The following is a 26937-nucleotide window of genomic DNA, read 5'->3' as shown; positions in this document are numbered from 1 at the left end:
CATCGAAATAGGGCAGGGCAGCTAGCTGGATCTTGGGGAAACGTTCATATTCGGAACAATAATGTTTATACTTAACTATCCCAGAAGGACACTAGGACCATGAAAACCTTTTAGCAATCAGCAACAATTCTTGATAAGTCACAGCAATCCTCTCCATATCAGAGGTCGCAGATTGATAAACCACCTAGAATATATTTACACCTTTCTGGATTTTCATTTTATTGGTGTGGTCCTGTGAATTGGGCACAGGACTCAGGGCCAGAAATTCCCAAATTCTAATATTGACCTCCCCGCTAACTTGCCTGACCCTAAGCAAACCACATAACTGACAAAATTAATAAGCAGCTACTTTAAAACAAACAGAAGGAAGTACTTGTTCACACAATGCGCAGTCAACCTGTAGAATTCATTGCCAGAGGATGTTGTGAAGGCTAGAAGTATAAATTGGTTCAGAAAAGAATTAGATAGCCATTGATGAGCCTGTCCTCCATTAGGTTATTAGTCAAGATGATCAGGCATGCAACCCAATGCTTTGGGTGTCTCTAAAGTTCCAACTGCCAAAAGCTGGACTAGATGACAAGGGATGGATCACCCAATAATAGCCCTGTTCTTTTCATTCTCTCTCAAACATCTGGCACCAGCCACTGTTGGAAGATAGGCTAGTGGGCTAATGCATAGGCACTGATTCAGTGGGTGCTCCAGGGCTGAAGAACCCATGGGGAAAAAATGGTGGGTGCTGAGCACTCACCAACAGCCTCCTCATCAGAACCTCCCCCGCCAGCACCTCCCGCCCGCTGCCGAGCCCAATCAACTGATCGGCACCTTTTCCCACCCACCGCAAACAGCTGTTTCGCAGCATACAGGAAGCTGGGAAGGAGGCGGGGAGGAATGAGGACGTGGCATGCACAAGGGAGGGGGCAGAACTGGGTGGGAAGAGACAGCGGTGGGGTGGAGACAGGAAGAGACAGGGCAGGGGTGGGGCCTTGAGTCACAGCCAGGAGTCAAGCACCCCACGGCACTTTTGAAAGTCAACGCTTGTGGCTAAATGGATCATTGGTCTGATCCTGTTCTTACATTCTATCCTCTATAATTCCCCACCCCTCTTTGTAAAACCGGAATGATGCTTATCCACATTGCCCCAGGTGGACTGAGAATTCATAAGTTAATATTTTAAAGCGTTTTGAAAATGCAAAGCGCAAGTATATTTCCCTCCATCACACAACAAACATGTTCAGCATGCTATAAATTCTATGCAAAAATGCATTAAGTAACTAATTTGGGAACTTTTCCTTGAAATTTATATTTTACGTGTAAGAAATGGCAAAATTGACCCATCACTATCAACATGCTAGGGCTTTTTATCTTCCTAAGTACAGCAGAATATAAGGAGGTCATGTTCCAGCAGTTAGACCTACACATAGGCAGCACATAATGGAGGCCAGGGGAAACTAAGCCTCCCCACACCTCATGCTATCGGAGGGTGGGAGGGCATGGCAGATTTGGGGCCCCCTGAAAAATCTCCCCCTGCCACAGACCCAGGGCTGGAGGAGCTCTTGTTTTGGGTTACCAACTTTCTAATTGCACAAAACTGAACACCCTTGCCCCAGTCCTTCCCCGAGGCCCCACCTGACCACTTCTGAGCCCCCTCCAACTCCCACTCCAGCCCCCTGCCAGTTGCTTTCCCTCTCCCACCCTCACTCACTTTCACTATGGCAGGAGGTGAAGGCTCCAGCTATAGGCTCTGGGGTGCAGGAGGGGGTTCCAACCTGGGGCAAGGGGTTGGGGTGCAAGTGGTTGTGTGGGGTCTGGGAGGGAGGTAGCATGCAGGAGGGAGCTAACCTCCCCAGTGGGAAGCATCAGCCACCACTTATGGATCTACACATTTCTTTTATTTAGGTGTTATATTTCCTCTTACCAGCATAAAGGCCATATGATTGCTAGTGAAGTAGGAGGGACACAGTCACACACACATTGCACCATAACTACAGCTGCAGTTGTTGAAATATAAACGCCTACTGCTTTATTTACATTAGCGATGTTCATATATGTTCACAAGGCAATATAAAAAGACCCTTGCACTCTCCAGTCCCCCCATAGCAGAAGTTGATTTCTCTCCCTCTCCCCAGTCCTTTAGTCAATAGCAGATGCCTATTTGCTTACTCTAAGAGAGAGAGAACAGTAAAGCATTTTCCTTAGTTGTTAATAATTATCCAGGTAATAATTATGGCATAGAGCAGTTAATATAATTGACAGAATTGCACATTAGTGTTGCACCTGTGACATTTTTATTTTAAAATGCGATTTAAAAAATTTAATTTGAAAGGTAAAACTTTGCCCTCTACTACAGCATGCTTCTGCAGCTACCCAATGTGCCCTACTACCTAGCCCATTTGGCACAGTCTCTTATTCACAATATACAATTTGCCTCATACTTTTAATCTTTAGGTTCTAAGCCCTGGGGAACAGAACACAGCTATATAGCAGAAACTCCCTCTCCTTACTGCCTGTTCCTACCAACTTTATATCTTCCCCTTGAACTAATTACCTCATTAGCACCACCATTGCCTCCAGCTGGCAGCAATCCCCACCATTACTGGTTAATTGATTCCAGTTAAGCTCATGATCTTATATGCAATTACCTAAGAGCCCAGGGTACTAGATCTTACACTGTCATACATGCCTCTCTCTGTCTGGTATTTGTATATGCCCCTCACCACAGTATCTCATCATTTAGATCAGTGGTCCCCAAACTTTTCACATTCCTCCCCCTCTGCAGGCTGGGAGCCCTGCGGGTGGGGGAAGGGCACAGACAGGATAAGGGGGCCAGGGCCAAGGCTGCGACTACAAATGGGGGTGGGTCTGAAGCTGGGAACTGAGCCGTGGCCAGGGACTGAGGCTGAGGCCGGGAGCCCCAGCTGGGGCCAGGAGTGGAGCTGCAGCCAGAACCAGCACTGTGGCAGAGCTGGAGGCAGAGGGGCTAGGTGCATTCCTGCCTGCAGGCCGTGCCATCCCCTGCCCCAGGTTTGGGACCACTGCTTTATATTATAATTGGAATGGCTTGAAGCTGCCTATGTTGACAGTAGTTACCTAACAGCTGCCCAGTCACCTACATCAAAAACTATAGCTCAGTCCAAGTTCTCTGTAGAAAGGTAACCGAATCCAGGTTAACATTTATAAGTTCTGGTTCAAGATGTAGAATAGAACAGTGGCTTCCAAACTTTTTTTTATTTGCGGACCCCTAAATAATTTCAAATGGAGGTATAGACCCTTTTCAAATCTATTGTCAGTATATATAGTTGAATTCTGTTCAATCAATTTTCAGCTTAAGCCTTTCACAGACCCCTGAAACAACTCCACGGACCACTGGTTGAGAAATACCAGAATAGAGGTTCTGGCCTATTGTTTTTCCCAGCTCCTCCCACTTCTGATATTTTTCTTGCAGTCTCCCACCCCTAACTGTTTTTAGTTATGTTAATTATCTTACCACATGGCTTAGGAGAAATAACTGGTTAAGGTTTATCGTCTGCAACTTAGATTCAGACCTGGGTATTGCAGAGACTGCCCTATAGATTGTCCTTTCTGGGAAACTGATTAATATAAAGAGTTCACATTACATCTGACAGCTGCCTTCTAAGCTGTTGACTGTAAGTTGGTGTTGGCTTGACTATGATCATAGGCTCTTGCTGAACATTTCCAGGTGTATTGGAGCAATTGCTCATCAGCCCCAAGAGCTCTTATTCATTATACTTCTCAGACATCCATCTTGTTTATCCAGATGCTCAATGAGTGCATTAGACAATGGGAAGGGTTAATAAGAAGGCATGGTCTGAGGTGTAAATTCACTTTAAAAATACAGTATTTGAAATTCATTAATTTTACATTCACATTTCATGTGACCTGTTTTCTGAATACATAAAATATCAAAATTCATAAAGTGAATAATTCAACTTCACTGAAAAAGGAGTCAGCTCTAAAAAAAGGGTGTGTGGCTTACACAACCAAGTATTTCATACTGACCTAGGATTTTGACTGCCTCTCCATTTCCCACCGTACCTAGGCTATAAGCACCTCCCAGGAAAATAAGATTGGCGTAGCATGATCCCTATGAGATTTCATTAAGTCTTTTGCTCTCCTCCTTTCTCAGAATATAGGAAACTGTTTGCAATATGTTTTATTTTGTAAGATGGGAGTGGCAACTGTTGTAAACGTTGTTATGGCTGTGGTGGAAAATCTTTAATCAGAGAGAAAGCTTCTGCAATATGATCTAAAAGGTATCAGACTCTGGATTAGATTCAATGCTCCTGAATGCTGAGAAGATATGATAACTGGCCCTGTGGATATGTGGAAAGCGGTGGACATGATATATCTTGACTTTAGAAAAGCTTTTGATAGTTTCCCACAATATTCTTGCCAGCAAGTTAAAAAAGGTATGGATTGGATGAATGGACTATAAGGTGGATAGAAAGCTGTCAAGATCATCGGACCCAAAGGGGAGTGATCAACGGCTCGATGTCTAGTTGGCAGCCAGTATCTAGTGGAATGCCCCAGGGGTCCGACCTGGGGACCGTTTTGTTCAACATCTTCATTAATAATCTGGACGATGGGATGGATTGCACCCTCAGCAAGTTCGCGGATGACACTAAACTGAGGGAGAGATAGATATGCTGGAGGGTAGGGATAGGGTCCAGGGTGACCTACACCAATTGGAGGATTGGGCCAAAAGAAATCTGATGGACAAGTGCAGAGTCCTGCACTTAGGATGGAAGAATCCCATGCACTGCTACAGGCTGGGGACCGACTGGCTAAGCAGCAGTTCCACAGAAAAGGACCTGGGAATTACAGTGGATGAGAAGCTGGATATGAGCCAACAGTGTGTTCTTGTTGCCAAGAAGGCTAATGGCATATTGGGCTGCATTAGTAGGAGCGTTGCCAGCAGATCAAAGGAAGTGATTATTCCCCTCTATTTGGCACTGGTGAGGCCACATCTGGAGTATTGCGTCCAGTTTTGGGCTCCCCACTATAGAAAGGATGTGGACAAATTGGAGTCCAGCAGAGGGCAACAAAAATGACTAGGGGCTGTGGCATATAAAATTTGTGAGGAGAGGCTGAGGGAACTGGGCTTATTTAGTCTGCAGAGGAGAAGAGTGAGGGGGGATTGGATAGCAGCCTTCAAGTACCTGAAGCGGGGTTCCAAAGAGGATGGAGCTTGGCTGTTCTCAGTGGTGGCAGATGACAGAACAAGAAGTAGTGGTCTCAAGTTGCAGTGGGGGAGGTCTAGGTTGGATATTAGGAAAAACTATTTCATTAGGAGGGTGGTGAAGTACTGGAATGGGTTATCTAGAGAGGTGGTAGAATCTCCATCCTTAGGGCCTTGTCAAGCCAGGCCTTAGAAACCTCTGGCTGGGATGATTTAGTTGGGGAAGGTCCTGCTTTGAGCAGAGGGCTGGACTAGATGACCTCCTGAGGTCTCTTCCAACCATAATCTTCTGATTCTAATGCTCTTTCCACAGGCAGATTCCCATGACCAAGCATTCCTTATAATCAACTCTTCTGTGTCTTGTTCTGGGCTTTGGTGGACTTCGTCCCAGAAGAACAGAACTAATTTGACTATCATAAATGGTGATGTGGTCTCTAGCTGTAGATGGTGCTTGACATGGTTCATCATACATAAAGGGTTCATATTTAAGAAACATGGGGTAGATGGGAAAGATGTACATAAGCAAAACCTTTATATTTCTAATGACACTATGTATTAAGAATTCAGACCTCACTGATTTTTTGAAACAAAATCAACTAATCAACCTAATTATTACAGCACTTTAATCTGATTTAAAACTGGTAACTTTCAGTATTTACACAATATTGGGACACTTGATGCAATTTGGCTGGCATAATTTATGTTCCGCACACACCTAAATACTCCCTATTGAACATGATAGTCTTTACTTTGTGTCAATATATTGTAAATTGTTGCTGTGTGAAGTTAAACCACTCATGCATATCACATCACCTTGAGAAGTGGCTGCATTTCCATGGTGGGTGAAGAAATTCTTCTGTATCAACTGTGTATAACACAGAGTTCCTTTAAGGCACCAATACCAAGATCCAAAGTGACAATTCTTAACCACGTGAATTCAAATTAGTTTTCTCTGAAAATTTACATACCAATCCCACTTCAGGAACAGGCTGGGTTCTCAAACATACCTTCAAGGAGCAAGACTGCATGATGTTTTCTATCTCTAATTTCTAAAATAACCTAAGCTACTAATTTACTTGATAAAAGCCTATTGGAGCATTCATATTTGGATTTTTAAGAATAAAAACTGTATTTGTCTTACCTGTTTCATGATCACAGACTATTTATGTTAAAAATACTAAAAAATTAGAGTTCTCAAAATATAAGAAATTAAAGACCGGAGTCTGTAAAGCATTGGGCCTTGAATCTTTTAGATTTAAACTCTGACAGCAGAAATTGATGCCTCGCTTCTATGGAAAAATAATGGACTAGAATTCCTTACGTTCCCTCAATTTTGGCTGTACATTGTAGTCTTATCTGCAAGCATAGCCCCCAGAGTTTGTACACAGCATCACTGAGATTAACAGGACTTTGCAATGGCAAGAAGATGTTGATGAAAGATACGGCCTTGCATGTCCCGAGTTGCAGACACCTTTGCTTAAATTACATTTTAGTATCAGGTGCTTTTGAAATAAAAACCCAAATGAATAATGTACGCTACAAGCATAAATTTGCTCTTGCATCACCCACTTTGCATACTTATTTGAAAGAATATTGTCAAGAGATGGTTTTTTTTTTTTTCAAATTTTCCTTTATTTGCCAGTAACTCCTGGAAGATTAAAACTGAATAGCGTTTTCCTTGTGGTGTCACCATGTTAGCAACCATTTTACTGTATGGATGCTAACAGGTGCAGGGAGGACGAAAGAGCAATGAAGCAGCAAAAGCACACAAAGAATTATACTGACATGCTGAACGGATAAGAAAATAAAGGTGTCACATTTTGAGTCTGATTCTTGAGTGTACTTTTAAACAAAATGTGCACAGTAAATACAATTTACTGTAAAACAATGAAATGCAAATCAACCAAAAAGAAAACTTACAATTAATTGTATAGGCAATGAGCTTTAAAGGATTTCATAAAAACAGACCCAACTGAGCTTCATATAAAAAGGGAACGTAAGCCTCAATTAGCAACCCTACCAGGGAAAGTTGTTGTTTCTCCCCTCATCTATGATTTTACATTAAAAAAAGGGATAGGAACACTATTTACAGATATTTGAGTCCATCATACTATATTAACAGTTCTCAACTGTATTTTTAGTATTGCTTGGCATCAGATTATGCTTTCACAAACACAGTGTAAATGTCTTACATAATCAACTTTCATATCTTAGTAGGAAAAGATAACTGTTCCTGTATTTCAGAAGCCTTTGTGGGATCAAGAGATGAAGTTATTTTTTAATTTTGGATGGAGTGGGATGCAAATTCCGTATGAGAGCTTTATGCAATCTGCTTTATAGTCATCAAAAAAAGTCTCTTGACCATCTATCTTAATTATAAATGGTATTAACACCTTTGAAGGTCAAGGAATTGTAGCCATTTACTTGCAATTCAAACTGTATGACCTGGCTTTCTGCCAGAAAGAGAATACTTACTGGTCTGTCAATACATACATACTTTCAATGTTTACTGAATCTAATCTGATGAATGCGGATGGAGATGGAAACAAGAAATGATACCTATTTGAGATTTGTTTTTCATTACAGGAACTTCTGGGTCCCACATGGAAAAACTTCACTGCAATTCTATTTACGCACGCAGATAAGGTAGAAGAGGCAGGATTAAATGGAGACCAATACTTTCATATTGCCTCAGATGCCCTGTTAAACCTTTTGAGCTCAGTACAACAGAGATACATTTTTGTAGACAACCAGGCAAACACACTCCAACAGGAAAGAAAAACAATCTTAAGAAAAATCATGGAATTTATAAGAAAAAATAGTTACCAAGTGCTTCTAGTTAAATAAATGCATGGTGACAAACACAAATTACCTCTCACGTACTCATTTACTGACAGCCATCTTTTCTACTTTGGGATAAAATGACATGCAGAGAAGAGGACTCTAGCAGCCAGCACTAAATGCGTGGCGTATTCATGCCCAAATCAACATTTGCATTTCACTTTTCATAAAATAGATTAAAACCGTTTAGACTACCAAATTAGATACCATAAACATCTATAGTATGCCTACCACCCTACTATCTAACAGCCATTATCACACCAGATCACAGATTCAGGTTGAATTCTGGACAGTATCTCTATCACTGTGTTTACTGATATTACACCACAGGCCATCACATTTTATATTGTAACTCACAAAGAGCAGGTTACTGAGCATAAAATAAGAATACGTTCTCAATGATTGTAGTGCTGCTGTGCATTATTGAATAGCTACCACATCCTACGTCAATTGGTGGCATTTCAGATTTTTTTTTGCATTTGATTCTGCACTATTTACTAAGACAGAAGCACATAGTTTGCAAAGACCCTTCAGATCTTACAGGCTGAAAGTCTCATACTGTAATCTATTTTTCCCCACTGTGCTTCATAATGAATCCTAATTTAAACAGTTTTAACTTCTTAAAGAATATCAGACCTTGTTGGCTGAGTAGATTATAAGGCAGTTTAAATAGCTCCCATGTTTTGAAGATTATTCAGAGTATTTGGAAGAACTAATTATTGCTGCTAGTTCCCAGATGCATGCACAATTAGTACTGTGGGGGTATATCTACAAAGCACATCTAAAAAAATGTGTGTTACTCTCTCCTTTGTGCTTGTCTCTTTTAATTTTATATCATTGTCATTTTGTTGTTTTCCTGTCTTACTGGATGACGTTCAAAATCTGGAAAATTCAGAGACTGAGAAATTTATTATTTCAGTGGTTAGACAATAGATGGACAGTAAATGAAACACAAACTCTTGGAAGTATATTTAAACAGTTATTGGGGATTTGAAAAGGTTAGTTGTGAATTGATATAGTGCTGCCATTCTCAGCTCATGACTTTATATTAATTGTGGCTACTTCCTTTTAACATGTGATGCAGTGAAATAGCTTATTTTAAAGTGTAAAAATAAAATTAGCTGTTCCTGTTACAGTAAAGTATGTGATTCTGTATACAATGAATGTCTGAAGAAATTTCATGAAGTTAAAACACCAAAATAGATTCACTTGATTTTTGTTTCATGCATCAGTGCAGTACTAAAATTTAACTAAATTAATTTCCTTGGTCAGAGTCCATTCTTCATTTATGATTTATGGGTCTGATCTGCCAGACCCACTTCAGTTAAATTGGCAGTCTCTGCTTAGGAGCAGCCAAAAACTACATAGGCAGAGGACTATGACATATCATGAGGGGAACAGAGTTCCACCTATCCACTCTCAGATCACTGACTCTACACTACCTGAATACCTGGCATTAGGGACCTTTCTCTATGAGGGCCCCTGGTTCCTGAGTAATTTTGTGGGTCATAGAGGTTCTCAATCTATCTACCATTGTGGGCCACATCCAGTACTACTTGTATTGCCCTGAGGATGTCACATGGGCCGCAGCTCAGTGCTAATTGGGCCGCAAGTGGACCATGGGCTGCAGGTTGAGAACCACTTTAGAGTGTAGAGTACTTCTCCATCCCTTTCTAAACTAAGCCCAAATATCCTCAGTATCTGCACCCCTTATTCCACTGAAACAGGCTCAAGCATTTAGTTAATAACTATGCACATTATTTAATTAGTTCATATCTTTGGAGAAAAAGAGATCAAAGAAAAATGAATCAATCATGCCTTGGGGGGAATATATTCATGTCTTTATTGTGCTTGCACAGCTTTCCATTTAAGCCTTTGAACAGTTTCTCAGTAAGTGGTTTTATTTATTTGATTCCACTGCTGGCCATCGTCTGAGCCCTGCAGACCCCTTTCCCCTTCACTTCAAATGGAACTCCTTTGTATGTAGCAATGCATTGGTCATTAGTATGAAGGTCAGGTTGGATCTGCTCCCAGATCTTCTTCTTGGGATTAAGTTCCTTCTCAGGTTCTCCTGTTTAAATAAATAAATAAAAACAAGTAACAGACATGAAACAAAAGGAAGAGTATGGGCTGTATGTATGTGTGAGATAGAGTGTAGTAACATTTTCCTTTGAGAATTTATTTGAAGTGATATTGGCGGCCAAAAAATTATCACTTCATCAAGCCTCAGAGTGAAAATTGTCAAGATCATAAATCTTAATTGTGTTTTTTGGGTTGGGTACTTTCTGATCCTTACTTGATAGTACTGTAGGTCCCTGGAAAAGAAAGTTTTATATAGCTAGCTATAATACATAATCACAAAGAGGTAACAGTATGCTGTGTAAGCACTGAGATTACAAAGGAAAAAGGGGAAAAAAGTTTTTATTTAATGATTTTGAGATATGTCAGAAACACAAAGTAAATATTGAACATAGGAACACATTGTCCAGAGAGGCTTAGGCTCATCTACAGCACTGGGCAGTGAAGTTTTAATTATTTGTTTTAGACAGTGTAGGCACATGAAATTTGTACTGAGTAAATGTGAAAGGCACGTGGACAATCTACAACCGTAGAGGGTGAGAGAAAGATGGTCCTGTAATTAGAGTGCTACCCTGGGACTTGAGGGACCTATGTTCAATTCACTTCTCTGCTACAGACTTTCTGTGTGACCTTGGACAGGTCACATCTTTATGCCTCATCTCCCCATCTGTAAAATGGAGATAACAGTACTCTCACAGCGGTGTTGTGAGGACAAATAATTAAAGATTGTGAGATAAAGGGGACCATGTAAGTACCTAACTAGCTTTTTTCAACTACTTTTTTACAGCTAAAGGATTACAATAGAGGAACAAAAAAATAAACGTTATACCTGTTCAAAATATTCCTCCTGTTTGCATTTCTTGCCTGACCATTTAAAAAATGACAAGGGAACCAAAAAATTAACCTGAATAAATTCCTCTGTTGCCAGTTTAAACATGATTTATATTGAATGAACTGCTGTGTGCCAACATCATCTTTCATGATATAAATAAAGCATGACAATCAATTCATTGTACCATTTATTTTCCTTTGCAAAGACCAAATGGATTTCAGATCTCCTAAAGTAAAACAAGACTCCGTCATTTAGCCACAATGCCTTAGGGTGTTTTTAACCCTTTTTATGTGATTCATGTCAGTAGACTGAAGAGCACAAGGGAAATTATAAACACTTCCACTGGGTTAGGGCCCAGTTTAATAATAAATAGCCTCCAGGGGAATTAATGCCATTTCACTGTCAATATTTCAACTTGCTAAGAGTTTCAATTCAGCCCAGTTATTGCACATACAATTAAAATGTTATGTTTCAAAATTCACAGCACATATCTACTTTATTGGGAAAAAATTATATCCCCAAAAGGTAGGACAACAGCCAGTGTACTAGGAACTAACATGACTCATCAAATCAACAACCTGCGCTCTACTTAAGAGGAAACTGCTATGTTCTCTGTAGTAACATACTTCAGTGATGAGCATTCTCGTGTTCTCATTCCATCCCCTCTATTCAGTCCTTGCCAGCCCAGGAAGAAGCTCTTGAGAAAGACTTCAGCAAACTCAGTCAGGAAGATGTTTTAAGACAATAAGATTCTTTTTCCTGACTGGTTAACCAACGGGTCTATTATTAACATTAGCCAATAACAGCTACATACTACTTAGTTGTGATGGCGAGATAAAATTATCTTGTACATGCATTAAGGTTCTTACTGGCTTACATCAGGAACATTCATTAAGCAAAAGAATAATAATAGAGGGTCCCAAAATGCATAAGGAAGGGAAAAAACAAGCAATTGTCCTCAGATGGATGAGTGGACAGCTGCTATTCCAACACTGCCAGCTAATGTTTGTCATTTAGACACTTCAGAAGACTGGGTGCTCAGCTTGTGTACCCTTGGTGATAATTATAAAGAAAAGTTACTTCAGCCTGGTTCTGACTCTAACTTCCATAGCTTTTTTTTTTTTTTTTTTTTTTAAAAATGGGCTTCCACTGCAGGCCAACTTCTCTGTTGAATAGGTTGGCCTGCGACAGCGCCAAGATTCAATGCATCAGTCAGAAATTATTTCTCACAAATGGAGCACTTAACTACGTCAATGTCTTAACACTTGTAGAACTAATTGTATGATTTAAAAAAAAATAATATCTAGAACACTGTCCTGTACTAAATTCACAAAAAGTCATTCCTTTATACCAAAATGGATACATACCAACTAAATAAAGTTATTAAGCAGAATAGCTGCTAAACAATTGTACTGTTCAGAAGGTGAAATCTACCTTGTTTCCTCCCCCCACCCCCCCAATATTACAAAAAGCAAATGAATTTTTCGAGGATAAACTAAAATCTGACTTTTATTACACAAACGCTTTCTGGATCTTATTAAGAGTGTCTTTGGAATCCCAAGTTGAGCTCTCCTGGGATCTGTGGTGAGCTTGTATTAGATTAGCACAGGCACCACTTTTAAACATTACCAGAGCCTCTCCTGTACCCTGCCGCTTTGCATCCCTTTCTCTCATAAGACAAATAATCCTTTGAAAGGATATCTAAAAATAAAACGGAGTAAAATTATGGCCACAATGATTTTCCCACCCTCTTCTTATGGATGTGAAACATGCTGAATCTGCCAAAGAACCAAATGAAATGTATCAAACTGTACAAGTGCTATCAAAGTATTAAAAACCTAAGATAAAAATAATAATGCCACCGAGTGGTCTTGTCAAAGCAGTCTGTATCATTATCCCCAGTTTAGAGATAGGGAAACTGAGGCATAGAAAATTAATGTAACTTGCCCAAGATCACCCAGCAGAAAGTGGCAGAGCCGGGAACAGAATCCAGGGCTTCTGATTGCCAGTTGAGTATTCTATCTGCAAGGCAACACTACAACAAGAGAGAAGCCAGTTGGGCATGCACTGTAATTGTGGTAGAGAGATCTTTCCATCCCATCATAGCTCAGTGATTTGCATTAGACTATATCTTAGGGTTTTATAATGCTGCCATCATCACAGCACTTAGGTGCAAAGAAGGTAAGGAAAGTATGATCCAGTACCTTGAAGCAATTTAACAGAAATATAGATTAATTTACCACTGGGGAGAAAAATCTAGGACTGAAGATAGAGCTTACAACAATGGTGTTAGTTTCTTATCACTAGGAGAGGTAACTGAGCAAAAAGTGGAAAGCATCCACACACCAACATTTTGAATAAAGGAAGTTGTTTATACAGCCTATCCACTGCACAGCAGGTTTAGAATAATATGAATTTCTCTTGTAACTGGTGAACCATCAATTGAAACATCAACTGTTTTAGACCAAAATTAGCATTTGAACCATACACCTCAAGTGACAAATTTGTGGTTGCTGCAGCATTTCTCCACCCTATTTTTCTTTTAAAAGCTTCTATTGTACTGTTACAGAGAAGGGAGGATTTTATTGCAAATTTTGTAACTATTAAAAATGGCTGTGTGTGTGAAGTGGGGTGGAGGAGAAGGGAGTGTCTGTATGTGTGTGGAAACTTTTGCTATGACCTTCATCAAGCAGGTGATTTCACTAAAGTAGAATGGAAACTTTATGAAGTTCTTAATATGAAAAAGACCCTTTCAAAGTTGCAATTACTTGTGGTTTTGGGTATGAAACGTGTAAGACTACTTTCTCATTTTTGTAAAGTAAAATTTAATTACAGTTATTAATAGTGACTGCATAGCCCAATGTCCCTTAGCAAGATATTCTCTATAAATACAGAAAGAGGGGAATTTGAGGAAATTCTCCAGTTTCTGCAGGGAAAAAAATTTGTAAATTGTAAACGTTATTAAATCGGAAATGGCTAATGTTCATGACAACTAAAATGAACATGGAAAGTTACCCAGTGCCGCCCCCCCACCCCAATTCCCCTTCATCATATACAGTATCAGTCTGTTATTTTTAACCATGAGTCCATTCTGCTTGACTTGGGACAGCTGGATCTGCTTTGGGGTTGTTTTTTTGTTGTTGCCGCTGCTGCTACATAAGCTTTCAGTCTTCAAATTAAAATCAGACCCAGCTGTCCTTTCTATTTTAATTTCAGTGACTCAAACTGAATGTTCATGGTTTAAACTACTCACTTAAAATCTATCAGTGTTTAAAATTATTATAACTAGTCTTGGAAATTAAAATGAATTTGAAATAAATAATGTGAGTTCCATATTCCTGGTACTGCTATTTTTGAACTGCTTGGTTAGCTTTGCTTTTAAGAAAGCAGTGGCTCAGCCAACCTTGAGATTTTGGTATACAAAAGCTAAGTAGGAGATTTAGACACACATCTCCCATTAATTTTAATGGAAAATGAGTTTAAACCTCCTGCTCAGCTTTTCAATATCTCAACATAAATTTCTTTCCAAAATCAAAATATTTCATTTTAAAAACAGTTGACGTTTGAAAAAGGGTACCAAAAATCTGCAAAATCACTGCATTGCTTGGATATACATAAGGAGATAAATTATATCAATTTGGGTCTTTTTTGTTAAAAATCTGAATGACTAATAATTGGTAACATTCACATTTTAGGTTTTAATGACAGTCTTTAAAATTTAGGTTCAGAACATACATTATGTGTAAATTACAGTTTTGAACAGCTGCTAATTATTGCCATTAGACAATGAATTTAAAACAGCAAAGAACTGAGTGCTGATTTTATCAATGATGCAAGATGACACTGGGTTAGGGAACCTTCTTAAAAGTTGTAAAATCCATCAGGAATTAATTGATGTCTGAAACAGCCACACATGTACAAGCAACTATCACATTGATAAAGACAAAGCAACCAATCGCTGAATAATCCCCAGCACTCATTTAGAATGATTAAAGATTGAACATTGCTTACATTGTGTTTGGTTATCCTTATGCAATCTTCTAACGACCAGAGCAGTGGTTCTCAACCACACATAGGTGTACCCCTAGAGATACACAGAGGTCTTCCAAGGGGTACATCAACTCATCTAGATATTTGCCTAGTTTTATAACAGGCTACGTAAAAAGCACTAGCAAAGTCAGTATAAACTAAAATTTCATACAGTGACTATGTATACTATGCACTGAAATGTAAGTACAATATTTATATTCCAATTGATTTATTTTATAATTATATGGTAAACATGAGAAGGTACGCAATTTTTCAGTAATAGTGTGCTGTGACACTTTTGTATTTTTATGCCTGATTTTGTAAGCAAGTAGTTTTTAAGTGAAGTGAAACTCGGAGAATGCAAGACAAATCGGATTCCTGTAATGGGTACAATAGTCTGGAAAGGTTGAGAGCCACTGCACCAGAGGACTCAAAGGACCAGCCCTTCACTGCTTGAGAAATTAAAATCTAGTAATTGTTAAACCTGACTGAATTTTTTAGCACAAAAGAGGCAGTCAAAACTGTATGCACAAATATATGACAGAATGAATAATTAGCCTCCAACATCTGGTAATTTGTTTAGCCACTGCTAACAATGTGACCCAAAAGTTAGGACAGTGTCTCAGTCAATGGGCCATTAGAAACAACTCTGATAAGACTGTTCAACAGTCATCAGTGTTCTGGCAAATTAAAACTTTGGTGGCTAAAGACAATGGGGAGAAAAGCTGGTATGATAATGTCAGGCTCTCGGGCAGCTTATGTCTCAGGCAGCATAGGTCAACCTAACTCTAACATCTACACTAAAACATAGCTCCCACCTATGTAACTCACCCACTACACCGACTTAATAACTCTACCTCTGCAAGCGGCGTAGTGCTTAGGTGGATGTAGTTAGGCCGATGCAGCGTCAGTATAGATGCTGCACTGCTTACATTGATTGTTGCTGCCTTTCAGAAGCCATCCCACATTGCCCCACACTGACAGTTAAATCAGTACAAGCGCTCTTGGTGAGGATGCATGCTGTCAACACAAGGAGCGTAGTGCAGACATTCAAAAGCGATTTAATTACTGTGGTGGCTATATGTTGACATAACTTAGGTCAACTTAATTTTGTAGTGTAGACTTGCCCTCACTGAATCTTACTGACCTAATGTTTCAGAACAAACCTTCCATCATGTTAGGCAGGATCAGTGCCCTGCAGAAGGCTGGGGATAATACACATGCCTGTCTGTGTGTGTTTCACAGGTTTTTTTTTGTTTTTACTGTGATTAAATCAGCACTCTCTCCCCGTCCTACTTCCTCATCCCTAAAAATGAACCTAGTGAAATGTACTAAATTACATCTGTTTTGCATTTACATTTTATGTGAAGTCTTGCAAGTTATTTACTCTTAAACAACAAAACGAACCTTCCACGCTATATATTATTTACACTTAGGCTTGGAAGGATTAGACTTTTTAATGGTAAATGTCAATTTCACAGTACACACAAACTGAGGAAAAATACTTCCATTGATGATGTTTGAAATTTATAGGTGGGCAAAGCAAGAAAAATGCTGCTTGAGGACTTGAGTTTGATTTGAAGACACAGACTTTGTGGACATGTGATATGTTGACAATTTGTGTTTTAATGGTTATGAAGCTTAAACTTTTTAAATCTTAACATATACTGTCATTAAATAATTACTATCTGACTCCCCCTACTGTCTGATCCCTCAATCTCCCACAACTGTGAAAATTTATATGGACAAAATCTGAAAGCTTAACACACAGAATTTTGAAAAACTGAAAATTTAAAATTGATAAAAAAAGAAAAGCTTAAAAATAAACATTGATAATATCCTTCAAAATTTTAGTCTATATACTGTATGAATGCATGATTCCTTCCATCTTGTGTGCTGCTTTATACCAATTACCTTATTGCTATTTATAAATACTCTTGATTCCTGCCAAAAACTGACTGTCACTTAGAAGTGTTTCCTTCATAACTAGCAAAAGAATATCTTTTATATCAAGTTGGCTTGCTCTAGCCTTTCCTCATATTTATTGATCTACGTTTTGTATGTTTTCATATGTAATGATTGGTTCTATTCTAGAATGTCTATTTTGTGCTGTTAAGAATGAGTGGTGTATCCTCAAAAAACAGTTATTGGCTTTGTCTCGTAGCTACCAGTTTTTCTGAAAAAAAATATTTTTTCCATTGGTGCTTTAGGGAATAGTTGCCATATTTTGTAGCTAAAATGTTTATCTCCAGAAGTCAATTTAAAGAAAAAATGGTTGTAAAAATCTTCATTTGGCAGCATCAAATCTCCCCAGATGTCTCTGGCTTCATATCAGAAGGAACTGGTTGTAAAGCATAACAAACGCTCTATCATAGACTGCAGGCCACAGGTTTAGTTCTAAAGTACAACTTTCATACAACATTTAATTTATAATACAGCTTTTGTGAAACAGAATAGGTCAATAGAATATCAATATGCACCAACACCTGGGAACAATTTTATAACAAAGGCGGACATAGCTGATTCTCACTATGAAAAGACTTTTGGAAATCTAATGATGGATCGAAGCTTTCCTTAAAAGTAATTCTAACTGTTTTGCTACAGAAGTGCCCCATTAGGCAGGTGGCTTGGTGTGCAAGAACAGACGGGATGCAATGTAACAGAGCTCCATAGCTCTGTGATCATTTTCAAATGTTATTTCTGATCATTTATTTTTGATTTATGAGTTTGGACTCAGCATAAAATATGACATGATAAAGAACAAGTCAAGGCTGACCCCTCAAAGCTGTCAGCAGGATTAACACAAGCATATGGGAATTTTAATTTTTTTGGAAACAATGGGTAATAAAGATAATGCAGGAGTCAACCCAAGGGAGACACTCTTCACCCATCTGATTTAAAAAATAAAATCACTACTTAAGTAGCTTTAGCAAGAAGACACAATGTGGGACAGTTCCAGGTTAAATGTTTACTGTTTTGATCACTGTTCTTAAGAGATAGCGAACGGTCTAACACACAGCTCACAAAGGACATTGGCAGGATTGCGTTCTCACTAAGGTTAATCTGTAGGAGGAGCAGTTTAGAAGGATATGATTTTAAAATCTCTTTGAAAGTTAGAGATAGGCTCCAAGGTAGCCCATAGTGAAAGAAATTACCAGCCATAACATCCAATGTATTTCCAATTACAATTCTGATTCATACTATGTGAACCAGGATTTCTATAATTTAACATTGGGGATGGAAAACATCTACTTGGGTGGATTGGGAATGGAGAAAAAGTGTCACATGAATCACACTTCCGTGTGCCCCAGAAATTTTTACTTTTGTATTTTGGTTCAATCTATTATTCTTTTACGAAACAAATGTTTATGATAGTGAATGACAAAAAAAATTGTTGCAGGATGTAAGGCCAATGAAGGGGTACCATTTACAACTGGGTTGGCAGGGTTCTTCCAACTTTCCGCTTCCCGTACCTTACTACTTTTGTAGACACATGGCTCCTATCAGAAGGAAGCTGTTGTAAAACATACAGAGTCTTCTATCACAGGCTGCAGGCCCAAGGTTTAGAACTATCACACCACATTTAATTTATAATACAGCTTTCGAGAAAGAGACTGTGTCAATAGAATACCAGTATGCATGAACACCAGATTTTTGGGTTTGACCTCAGCATAAAATATGCTTAAGAGAAAGAGCAGTGAAGGCTGATCCTCATGATCCTGTCACTAGGATTTTCCCACTAGCAAAGCTTATTCTGCAGCTTGTGCTACCCACTAGCATAAGGGAGTTTGAACATTTTTTGGAAACAATGAGTAATAAAGAAAACATATATGTTTTCTATTCACAACAATGTGTTTCTCACAACAGCTTTTTTTTTTTTTTTGAAGGCAGATAATTTCAGTGTTTTGCACTCTTCAAGTCTGCCAGTTAAATAGATTGACATAATTAAATAGCACATTTTCCAACAGAATAATCAGCAGAGTGCCAGCTAAACCACACTGGGAAAATGTCAAAGCAAAAGGAATCCAAGATCTGAAAAAAATAATGTGACTTAAGATGTTTCATCTCAGGGATTTCCTTGGTTTCAAATAAAAAGTGGCTAATATCGGGCAATTATGTGTTCTTTCCAGTTTTGGCATTTACTAATGAGTTAATTTGGTTTAAGGTTATGAACTATTTTTCATGGTAAGTATGTGTGCATATCTCTTATGATATATTTGTAATGACTAGCTCTGTTTATATTTTGAGACTGCCATGTAACCATTTTCTTTAGAAATTCTTCACCCTTCAAACACAAAACACTTGAACAGCAGATTTGGGGTGCAGTTGATCAATACTATAAGGTAAAGGAAACAAAAGTCATTTTTATTATTGGAGATTTCTGGATTTTAGTTCACATTGTACATAATCTACAGTGCATCTGATTTTTCTTCAGCAATAAAATGCTATCTTTTAAAATATATAAAACCAAAAAAGAAAAAAATGCTCCAATAATTATTTCCTCTTTAAACAGGATATTATTTGTAATACACTCTGAATTACAGCAACAAGGTACAGCAGCTAAGTCTTAATAAAATGTACATTTCATCTATCTGAAAAGCACCAGTGCAGAGACTTCACTTTCTCAGTGATATGCCATCCAAAATTTTTTTGTAAGTACCAGAAGATTACATTAAGAAGTATTTATATAAAAGGTATGCTGTGGAGATAAATATTCAATAAGCCGAGTGTCCTACCTTTTAAGTAGTGCGTCAAGTATGGCACAGTATTTCCAACACATAGCAACGCAATTTTAAGCGACAGGTATTGTAGGAAGGAATCAGACCGTATTGACACATACACACCACATCTATCTGGATGATCATTTTCAGAAGATGACAACTTGTGCTTGACAGTGGATGGCTCCGGGAACTGATAATGAACTGTGGAGCTCATCACTGCCTGTCTGGGGTTAAGCTGAACCCATGACATAGAGGTTATAAGCTCTACCACCACCACAAACAATATATTGGCATCTTGGTTGATAGAGTCAACAGGAAGGCTCAGAAAAGAAGTGGAAACTGAATATCCCTCTCATCCTCAGGTGGTGGGTCTGACAGAATTGTGATGATACACTTGGGTGGAGAAACACTCAGTACCATTACCTGTGTGATGCTTATCTGTGAGCAACTAGAATATAATAACTGTACCATACTGGGATGTCAGTACAGCACCTTTCACAAACTCTACACACACTTTACTTGGGGGCTGGAGGTATCTTTCTCCCACTCAGGATACAAATTAGCAAGACCAGGTTTGATTCTATCATAGCAAACTGTCATTTTCAGAATTAAAAAAAACATTTAAAAAAATGTAAAAACATAACCAAATACAATATGTTTATTGGAGCCAAAGATTATTTGAAGAACGCAATATTAAAAACTTTTCTTCAAAATTCACCTTAGAAATAGATGTTTCCCAGAAAACATTGTGCATATGTTTATGAGGTGAAGGATATAGAATTTGGAGTCAGGAAACTTTGGTTCTATTACTAAGTCTGGTGCTGACTTATTATGTGACCTTGGGCAAGTCACTTAGCCTGTCTATACCTCCACGCCTCCATTTGCAAAATGGAAATATTGAAAATGACCACGTTCATAAAGAGAGCTATGGATGAGAATGCACTATGTGTTAGGTATGAGAACTATTATTTTTCCCACAATCCCCAATGTTTGGCTTTCAGTGAGATATTTTAATCCTTCTTTATGCTATGTATTCAAAGAATACTAGAGTATTCTTATAAAAATATGAATTCTTCACATGAACATTACAAATGTCTGTAATTTAACTCAATTTATAATACTTACTGTATAATTAGCTCCAACTGAGAGACAACTATGGCACTTATATGTAAGTTCCTGGCTATGCATTTTTCCCCATTTCCCCAATAATACATATTGCTTACCAGGAAAACCTTCAAAGGTGATTCTTTCTCCAGGAACAGCCCCACTGGGGGGAGCAAGGATCTCCACCTTCTCTGGTGAGCTGGCACACATCACCATTGCCTGAGATACCACTCCCCTCATCTTTGCAGGCTTCAGGTTACAGAGTAATACTACCATCCGGTTCTGCATCTGCACAAAAAAGAACAGATATTCATTTAAAAAAAAATTGTAAGGAAACTGAGTTAAGGTTTTGGGAGTTATTTTATTATAGAAAAAAGAGGATTGATTATGAGGGAGAAAGCTTAATACATGTAATATGTATATATACAGTAGACTGAATATTGTTTGTATACATATAACTATGCTAACAACAACAATAATACACCAGAAATAATAACCACTTGGTTATTAGACTACTTTTTTTAGACTATTAGTCAATAAAAGCCAGGAAACAGACAATTAAGGATGAAACATTCCAGGCTGTCCTCCAGCACCTAGACACAACAGGGTACCATACTAAAGTCTCGAAGGTTGAGCCTTGATTTGCCAAAATATTAGGTAATACATATTTTACTCATTTGCCATGCTTTTGTTGTTTTGGGTCACAACTTTAGGCCATCTTTAGTACAGTGCTGTTAGCAGAGGAATTTCCTTTTAAAAAAAAAAAACAAAACAAAAAAACCCACTTCTACAAACTAAAGTTACTATATAAAATATGTAATTATATAAAAATGTTTGGGTGATTTAAATTTCAGGATACAGATTACAGCTGTGCCGTATGTTCCCATTCAGCCCAAATACCAAAGATAATAGAAATTTTTTGAGCAAATGAAAATGGCTGTATGTACTGCACACACCAACTTGGTCATTTAAAACAATAAACACTTCTGTTTTTCTTAATTAATAAATAATAATGAGAGTAAGTACTGCAACCAGACCCCATTAGAGACTATTTTGCCCTAGAAAAATTAATTTTTAAGTTGAATAAAACTGAAGCAAAACTTTTTTAAACAAAACAAAAATGTCTTCAAATTCGCCCTATTCCACAAAAAATTGTTCTCAGATTGAGATTGCTGCATATTAATGCATAACTTTTTTAAAGCAAGACCACGACTCCTTTTGAATTTAATAAAATTTACACATGTGCAAAATTCTGAATATTTAGTCAGAAAATTTAACAAAAAGAAATTTTTCTTAGCATTAAGATACAAATCCCTGAAAACAAGAAGGAATAATGGAAAATAGACAATTTAAATATATTCTTGATATTATATATCTACTGGGTACATACAGTACATTTTGCAGATGATAGTTGTATATTTTAAGCTATTGTTATGAAAGTAAATCTCCAGAAACATATGATGATGTAAAATGTCAGTGGTTCTATTTAAATATTTGAAATGCAAATATCTGAGCTAGCCTGGTCCTGAATGCTGCATTGGTCGAGATAGACCAATGTACAGAATAAAAGGGACATTGCAATAGTATTGTGCTCTTTATTCATACTTGGTTTTGACTGATTACAAAAACAATCCTGGGACAGACAGTATATAGCCTTTAACACTGAAGTGCAGAAACAAATGGAAGTATGTTGTAAATGCATATAGCCAAATTTAGATTGAAACAAAATGGAAAGGGGAAGGGTTTTGAATTACCTTCTTCATACACCCCCTGAGTGGCTGTGGTGAGTGACCAGAGAGCTTTAATATTATTTATATTCTGAAGAGTTCATGAATAATGTTTCTAGGTACAATGGTACAGGTTAGAAAAGGATGTACACACTTGTAAACTTCAATATCCAGATGGTTTTCTTCCATTAATGTTTCCAGTAAAGTCAAACTAGTATCCTTTTCTGACTGGCTAAGACTCTACTTTTCCAAATGTTTCTCATTATATTATTTTCTTATATTGTACCACATGTGATTATGATTCAGAAGAACTTTAAAGAATGGGCATGAAGACTTTAACAAAACTAAACATTTTCTGGATACACACAAGAAGATGATTGTTTTATGTGCTCTCATTCCAGTTAACATCTCAGGGCTACAAGATGCCTAACACACACTTTTTAAACATGTGTGCTGTTTATGCAGCTTACACTTAAATGAAACTTGGAATGTTACAGGTGTGACAGAAGAATTTGAAAATATCTTTGTGTAGACTTTTAAAAAACACATTACTTCTTCACTACAACATTAGAAACAGAATTATCGGACAGGGAGCATTACCATAAAATTTGCTTTTACTTTAAATAACTTTAAAATATTCCTTTTTTAAGTGTTTGCTGGATGTTCCAATTCTAATATAAAAAGTGAGTTCTGGAAAGAGATCTAATTATTTTAAATGTCAGTGTGTCTGGCATATAGTTTCGATGGCCCAAGACAAAACCTCAGATCCAACACTCAGGAAATCTTGTGAAGTTGGGAAATTGGTGACCAATATCTCTATAACAGACAAATCCAGAAGCTGGAATTCAAACTATCCCTCTACAACACCTCAAGGTTAAAAAAAGTTCAGATTTGGACACAGGCTTTAAAGCTTGGACCTCTCCCTAGTAGGAACCATATGATAATAATTAAGCAGCTTTAGATCCAAAGACTAAAATAAACATCAGTATATGACCAAAAGTCTATGTGATCACATAAAAATATCTGAAAAATCAAAAAGGTCAGCATTTTTCTAATAAAATTGCTTATAAACACACAAATTATTTTATGGAAGCAAAATAAGACATATGAATCTAGAAATTTTAATCTCATTAACACATTTATATTTAGAATAAATTTGCATTTTAAACACCGATATGATAATTTAAACAAAATAAGGAATAAAAATAAGTGAAAAATATGGAAAAAAATAATCATCACAGATTCATAAAAGTTAAGAGTTGGAAGGGATCCATCAATCCTGAATCATTTACTTACAGCATTACGTGCCCATCTATATTATTACCCTACACCGGCCGCCTGAGTGAAATATCAAAATTTCCTTTCAAAAATTTTCAATGAGACTCTGACCTCCTTTAAAAGCGAGAAACTTTGTAACAGAAAGAGTATTTACAGATGCACAAGTACAGCTTGTCATCTAGTTTAAAATCTGTCCTTCCATAGTTAAAATATTATTTTTAATAAACAAAATAAAAGATTAAGATCGCTGATGAAGAACATGTCTTTCCTATAAACCAGGAGTCACTTTAACAGAATTAGCATTAGCCAGCATTCTTTGGGACTAAGACAGTATACATTACACAGCCAAATACTGTGTAAAAGTAATTTCATTTGTACCTGTTCAAGAGGCACATGCTTCACTAAGCCACTAACAACAGTTCTTGGGTTTGTTTCTCCAACATCCACCTCCTCGACATACAGAGAATCCGCATCAGGGTGATTTTTTGCAGTGATGATACAACCGACACGAAGGTCCAGACGAGAAACATCCATCAGTCTAGAGCCATCACTCCCAGCTGCTGGCGGCTGCTGCTTCTTCTCCCTCTTCTCTCCTGTAGTAGTGAGTTTAATTAGATGCAGTAATAACTTCCTAAGATTTATACATATAAACCAACTTGTATGGACAAGAGAAACTACAATCTCAGTGTGAGGTATAAGTACAGTACTTCAGTTCATTTAGTATCACCACTGGATACCTGTGTTCTGAAAGAGGAAAACAAAGGAAAGATGTAACTTCTTACCTGCACGCATTATTTCAAATCATGTCATTCTTAGACCTAAACTACAGTCACTGGTAACTATTTCCCATAAATATTAAAACTTAACATTACGAACAAAACTACTGTTTATTTTCTTTTTTAAGTTAAAAGTCATCTTGATTTTAAATATGGCTATTTTGTATGAAAACACACAGTGTTATGTATGATCTGCAAACAGTCACAGCAGCAGCAGCACACTTAGTACTAGTAATTCACCAGCAAAATGGACACCAAGTATGATACCTAATAAAAAAGTGATGCAAGATCCCTATAGTCTTCTTGGCCTTAAAAAGCCTCCAAGAATGTTGTATATTGATAAAATAAATTGATATTTCTCTTGCACCAATACAAAGATATTTTAATCACTTCTCATCAAATTATTGCTGGAAAGCTGGTTTAAGGTATTGCATCCTTTATCTTAAAAAAATCTGAATTGCTGACCTGCCCAAATGTTTGTCATATTCAGAAGGAAGAATTAATGTGTGTGTTTGATGGGAAATTATCAAAAAGGCATCTTAAGTTTCAATTGATTCATAGCTGTTACTCATATTGATTTAAGAATTGGTTCATATTAGGACTCATACAGATATTCTTCTCTTTTTTAAATTAACAACTCCCATTTTGTAAACTCTCAGGGCTGTAATAAATGATTTCCTACATAAGAACACGTATGCTGGTTTGAAGATGAGACGTTCACATTTGGTTTACTGAATTACAATCCATGGGAGTAGCATCTTAATTAAGACATGTGTATTCCAGATGCTATTTTTTTCATCTAAAGAAGCTGGATCTTTCTGTCATTACTACCATGATATGTAAAATCAAAAGATGAAACATCATCTTCAGGAAGGAAAAAAGGGACAGTGAAGCATCTTTCTTTTCACTGGTAATTTCAGTAAATAACTGTCTATAAATTTTGGTTTATAAATGTTCCAGTACAGGACCGTGCCTGTACAAAGTGGCAACTTTCAAAGATAACATAAAAAAAGAACATAGTTATACATTAGGCAACAGCTCATCTTCAGAAACATATACATTCATACAACTTTCTGAGTAAGGAACTGGAATCGGGAGTTCTAATCATGACCACCTTCTGCCCACCAAAAAAGTAACTGTAAATAAGGTTATTTAGTAGCTCATTATAAGAGAGCACATAGAATAATTTCCAACAAATTATGACGACATGACAGCGTTGCCTCCCACATCCTATGTATTTACATCATACTCATCACCTGACCTCTGAACTGTTGCATTTCACAGTACAATGAACTTTGGAGCCAATTCTGGTTCCCTGTCCCACATTTCCATCTTCTCAGGTCGCCCTTGGCCACAGCCAGAGTAGTGCTTGTCAGCAGGAAAAAAGAGGTTCTGTGCATATCTCTGTATATACATGTGCACAGGCCACACTCACTCCTTTTCTGTTTTTCCAGGAAGCAGATGCGAGCCTCCTGCTGATGCTACCATATTCAGCCCAGAGCTGTTGTTACCACCACCGCAAGCCACAGACCCACAGAAGACAAGAGGTTTGCAAGCGAGGAGGCAAAGGGGAACATGGGAGCAAACAGAGAAAAAACAAAGAGGGGAACAACTGGGGAGAAAAATTGAGAATCGTGGGAGAAGCAAACAGGTGTTACATATTTCAGTCATTTGTCACACATTTTGATGGCGTGATGCTGCACACTAGCTGGTTTGCAAGTTGAGTAAATGCCCATCACAGTGATACATAAGCCCCTAGATATATCCCTTGTCTCTTAAGATATTACAATAGTATGTTTCAAAGATAATCAAATTAAATTTCTTCCCTTCCAAATTACTGTCATACTGTTAAACAGCTGACCAAGACAAGGGGGGAAAAAGTGATACAAAAGTTAAATATATGTTTACTTTTACAAACCAATTCTTTATTAAACCCGTAATCACTAGATCCCAGCAAAAGATGATCTAAATTGTGCATCACTTTATTGCTTTAGAGATGCCATCTGGTCTCTGCTTCAAATTTTATGAATCCCAGTGATATCCTAGTCTGCGACAAAAGTGGCTGCATACTGAAGACAAGGAAAATGATTATACCCACCTTTCGGTCCCTTTACTGCCATAGGGATGTCCAAATTCTGAAGAAGGTCCAGAAATAAATTCATTTCCATCAATAGTGAATTGTACTATTCATAAACTGACCCTTCCTAATCATGCACTGAGTTGCTAAACAGACCTTTGTGGAAATGTAATCAGTATTTTATAATTATATTTTTTCCTCTTTCTTAAATTATTATCTTCATTAAATACTCTTACATGAAGGTTACTACAGGCAGCTAATAAATATCAAATTGAG

The 26937-nt window shown here is 37.6% G+C and overlaps 2 protein-coding genes across 4 annotated transcripts in view; one reads left to right on the top strand and one right to left on the bottom strand.

Annotated features, from left to right (window-relative positions):
• Positions 1 to 26909, top strand: part of GIMD1 (GIMAP family P-loop NTPase domain containing 1) — a 37071-nt gene extending 10162 nt beyond the window's left edge. Inside the window, exon 3 of one of the 2 annotated variants that reach the window (XM_073340849.1) lies at positions 26039 to 26909. In XM_073340849.1, the coding sequence (XP_073196950.1) occupies positions 26039 to 26308 (270 nt within the window). In that variant the 3' untranslated portion in view covers positions 26309 to 26909. Of the gene's footprint in view, positions 1 to 7783; positions 9116 to 26038 lie in introns of those variants that run through there. The other variant, XM_073340850.1, reaches the window with a different exon arrangement.
• The window catches only part of AIMP1 (aminoacyl tRNA synthetase complex interacting multifunctional protein 1), a 64833-nt gene continuing 47753 nt past the window's right edge, over positions 9858 to 26937 (bottom strand). For both annotated transcript variants that reach the window (XM_073340847.2, XM_073340848.2), the window contains 3 exons: positions 24187 to 24401; positions 20923 to 21091; positions 9858 to 10109 (listed from right to left, as the gene is read on the bottom strand). In XM_073340847.2, coding sequence (XP_073196948.2) covers positions 9943 to 10109; positions 20923 to 21091; positions 24187 to 24401 — 551 coding nt within the window. In that variant the 3' untranslated portion in view covers positions 9858 to 9942. The remainder of the gene's footprint in view (positions 10110 to 20922; positions 21092 to 24186; positions 24402 to 26937) is intronic.

The sequence above is a fragment of the Lepidochelys kempii genome, chromosome 4, assembly GCF_965140285.1.
Source record: "Lepidochelys kempii isolate rLepKem1 chromosome 4, rLepKem1.hap1, whole genome shotgun sequence".
Classification (NCBI taxonomy): Eukaryota; Metazoa; Chordata; order Testudines; family Cheloniidae; genus Lepidochelys; species Lepidochelys kempii.
Note: the sequence above shows the minus strand (reverse complement) of the source record. Positions and strands in the feature narration are given on the sequence as shown.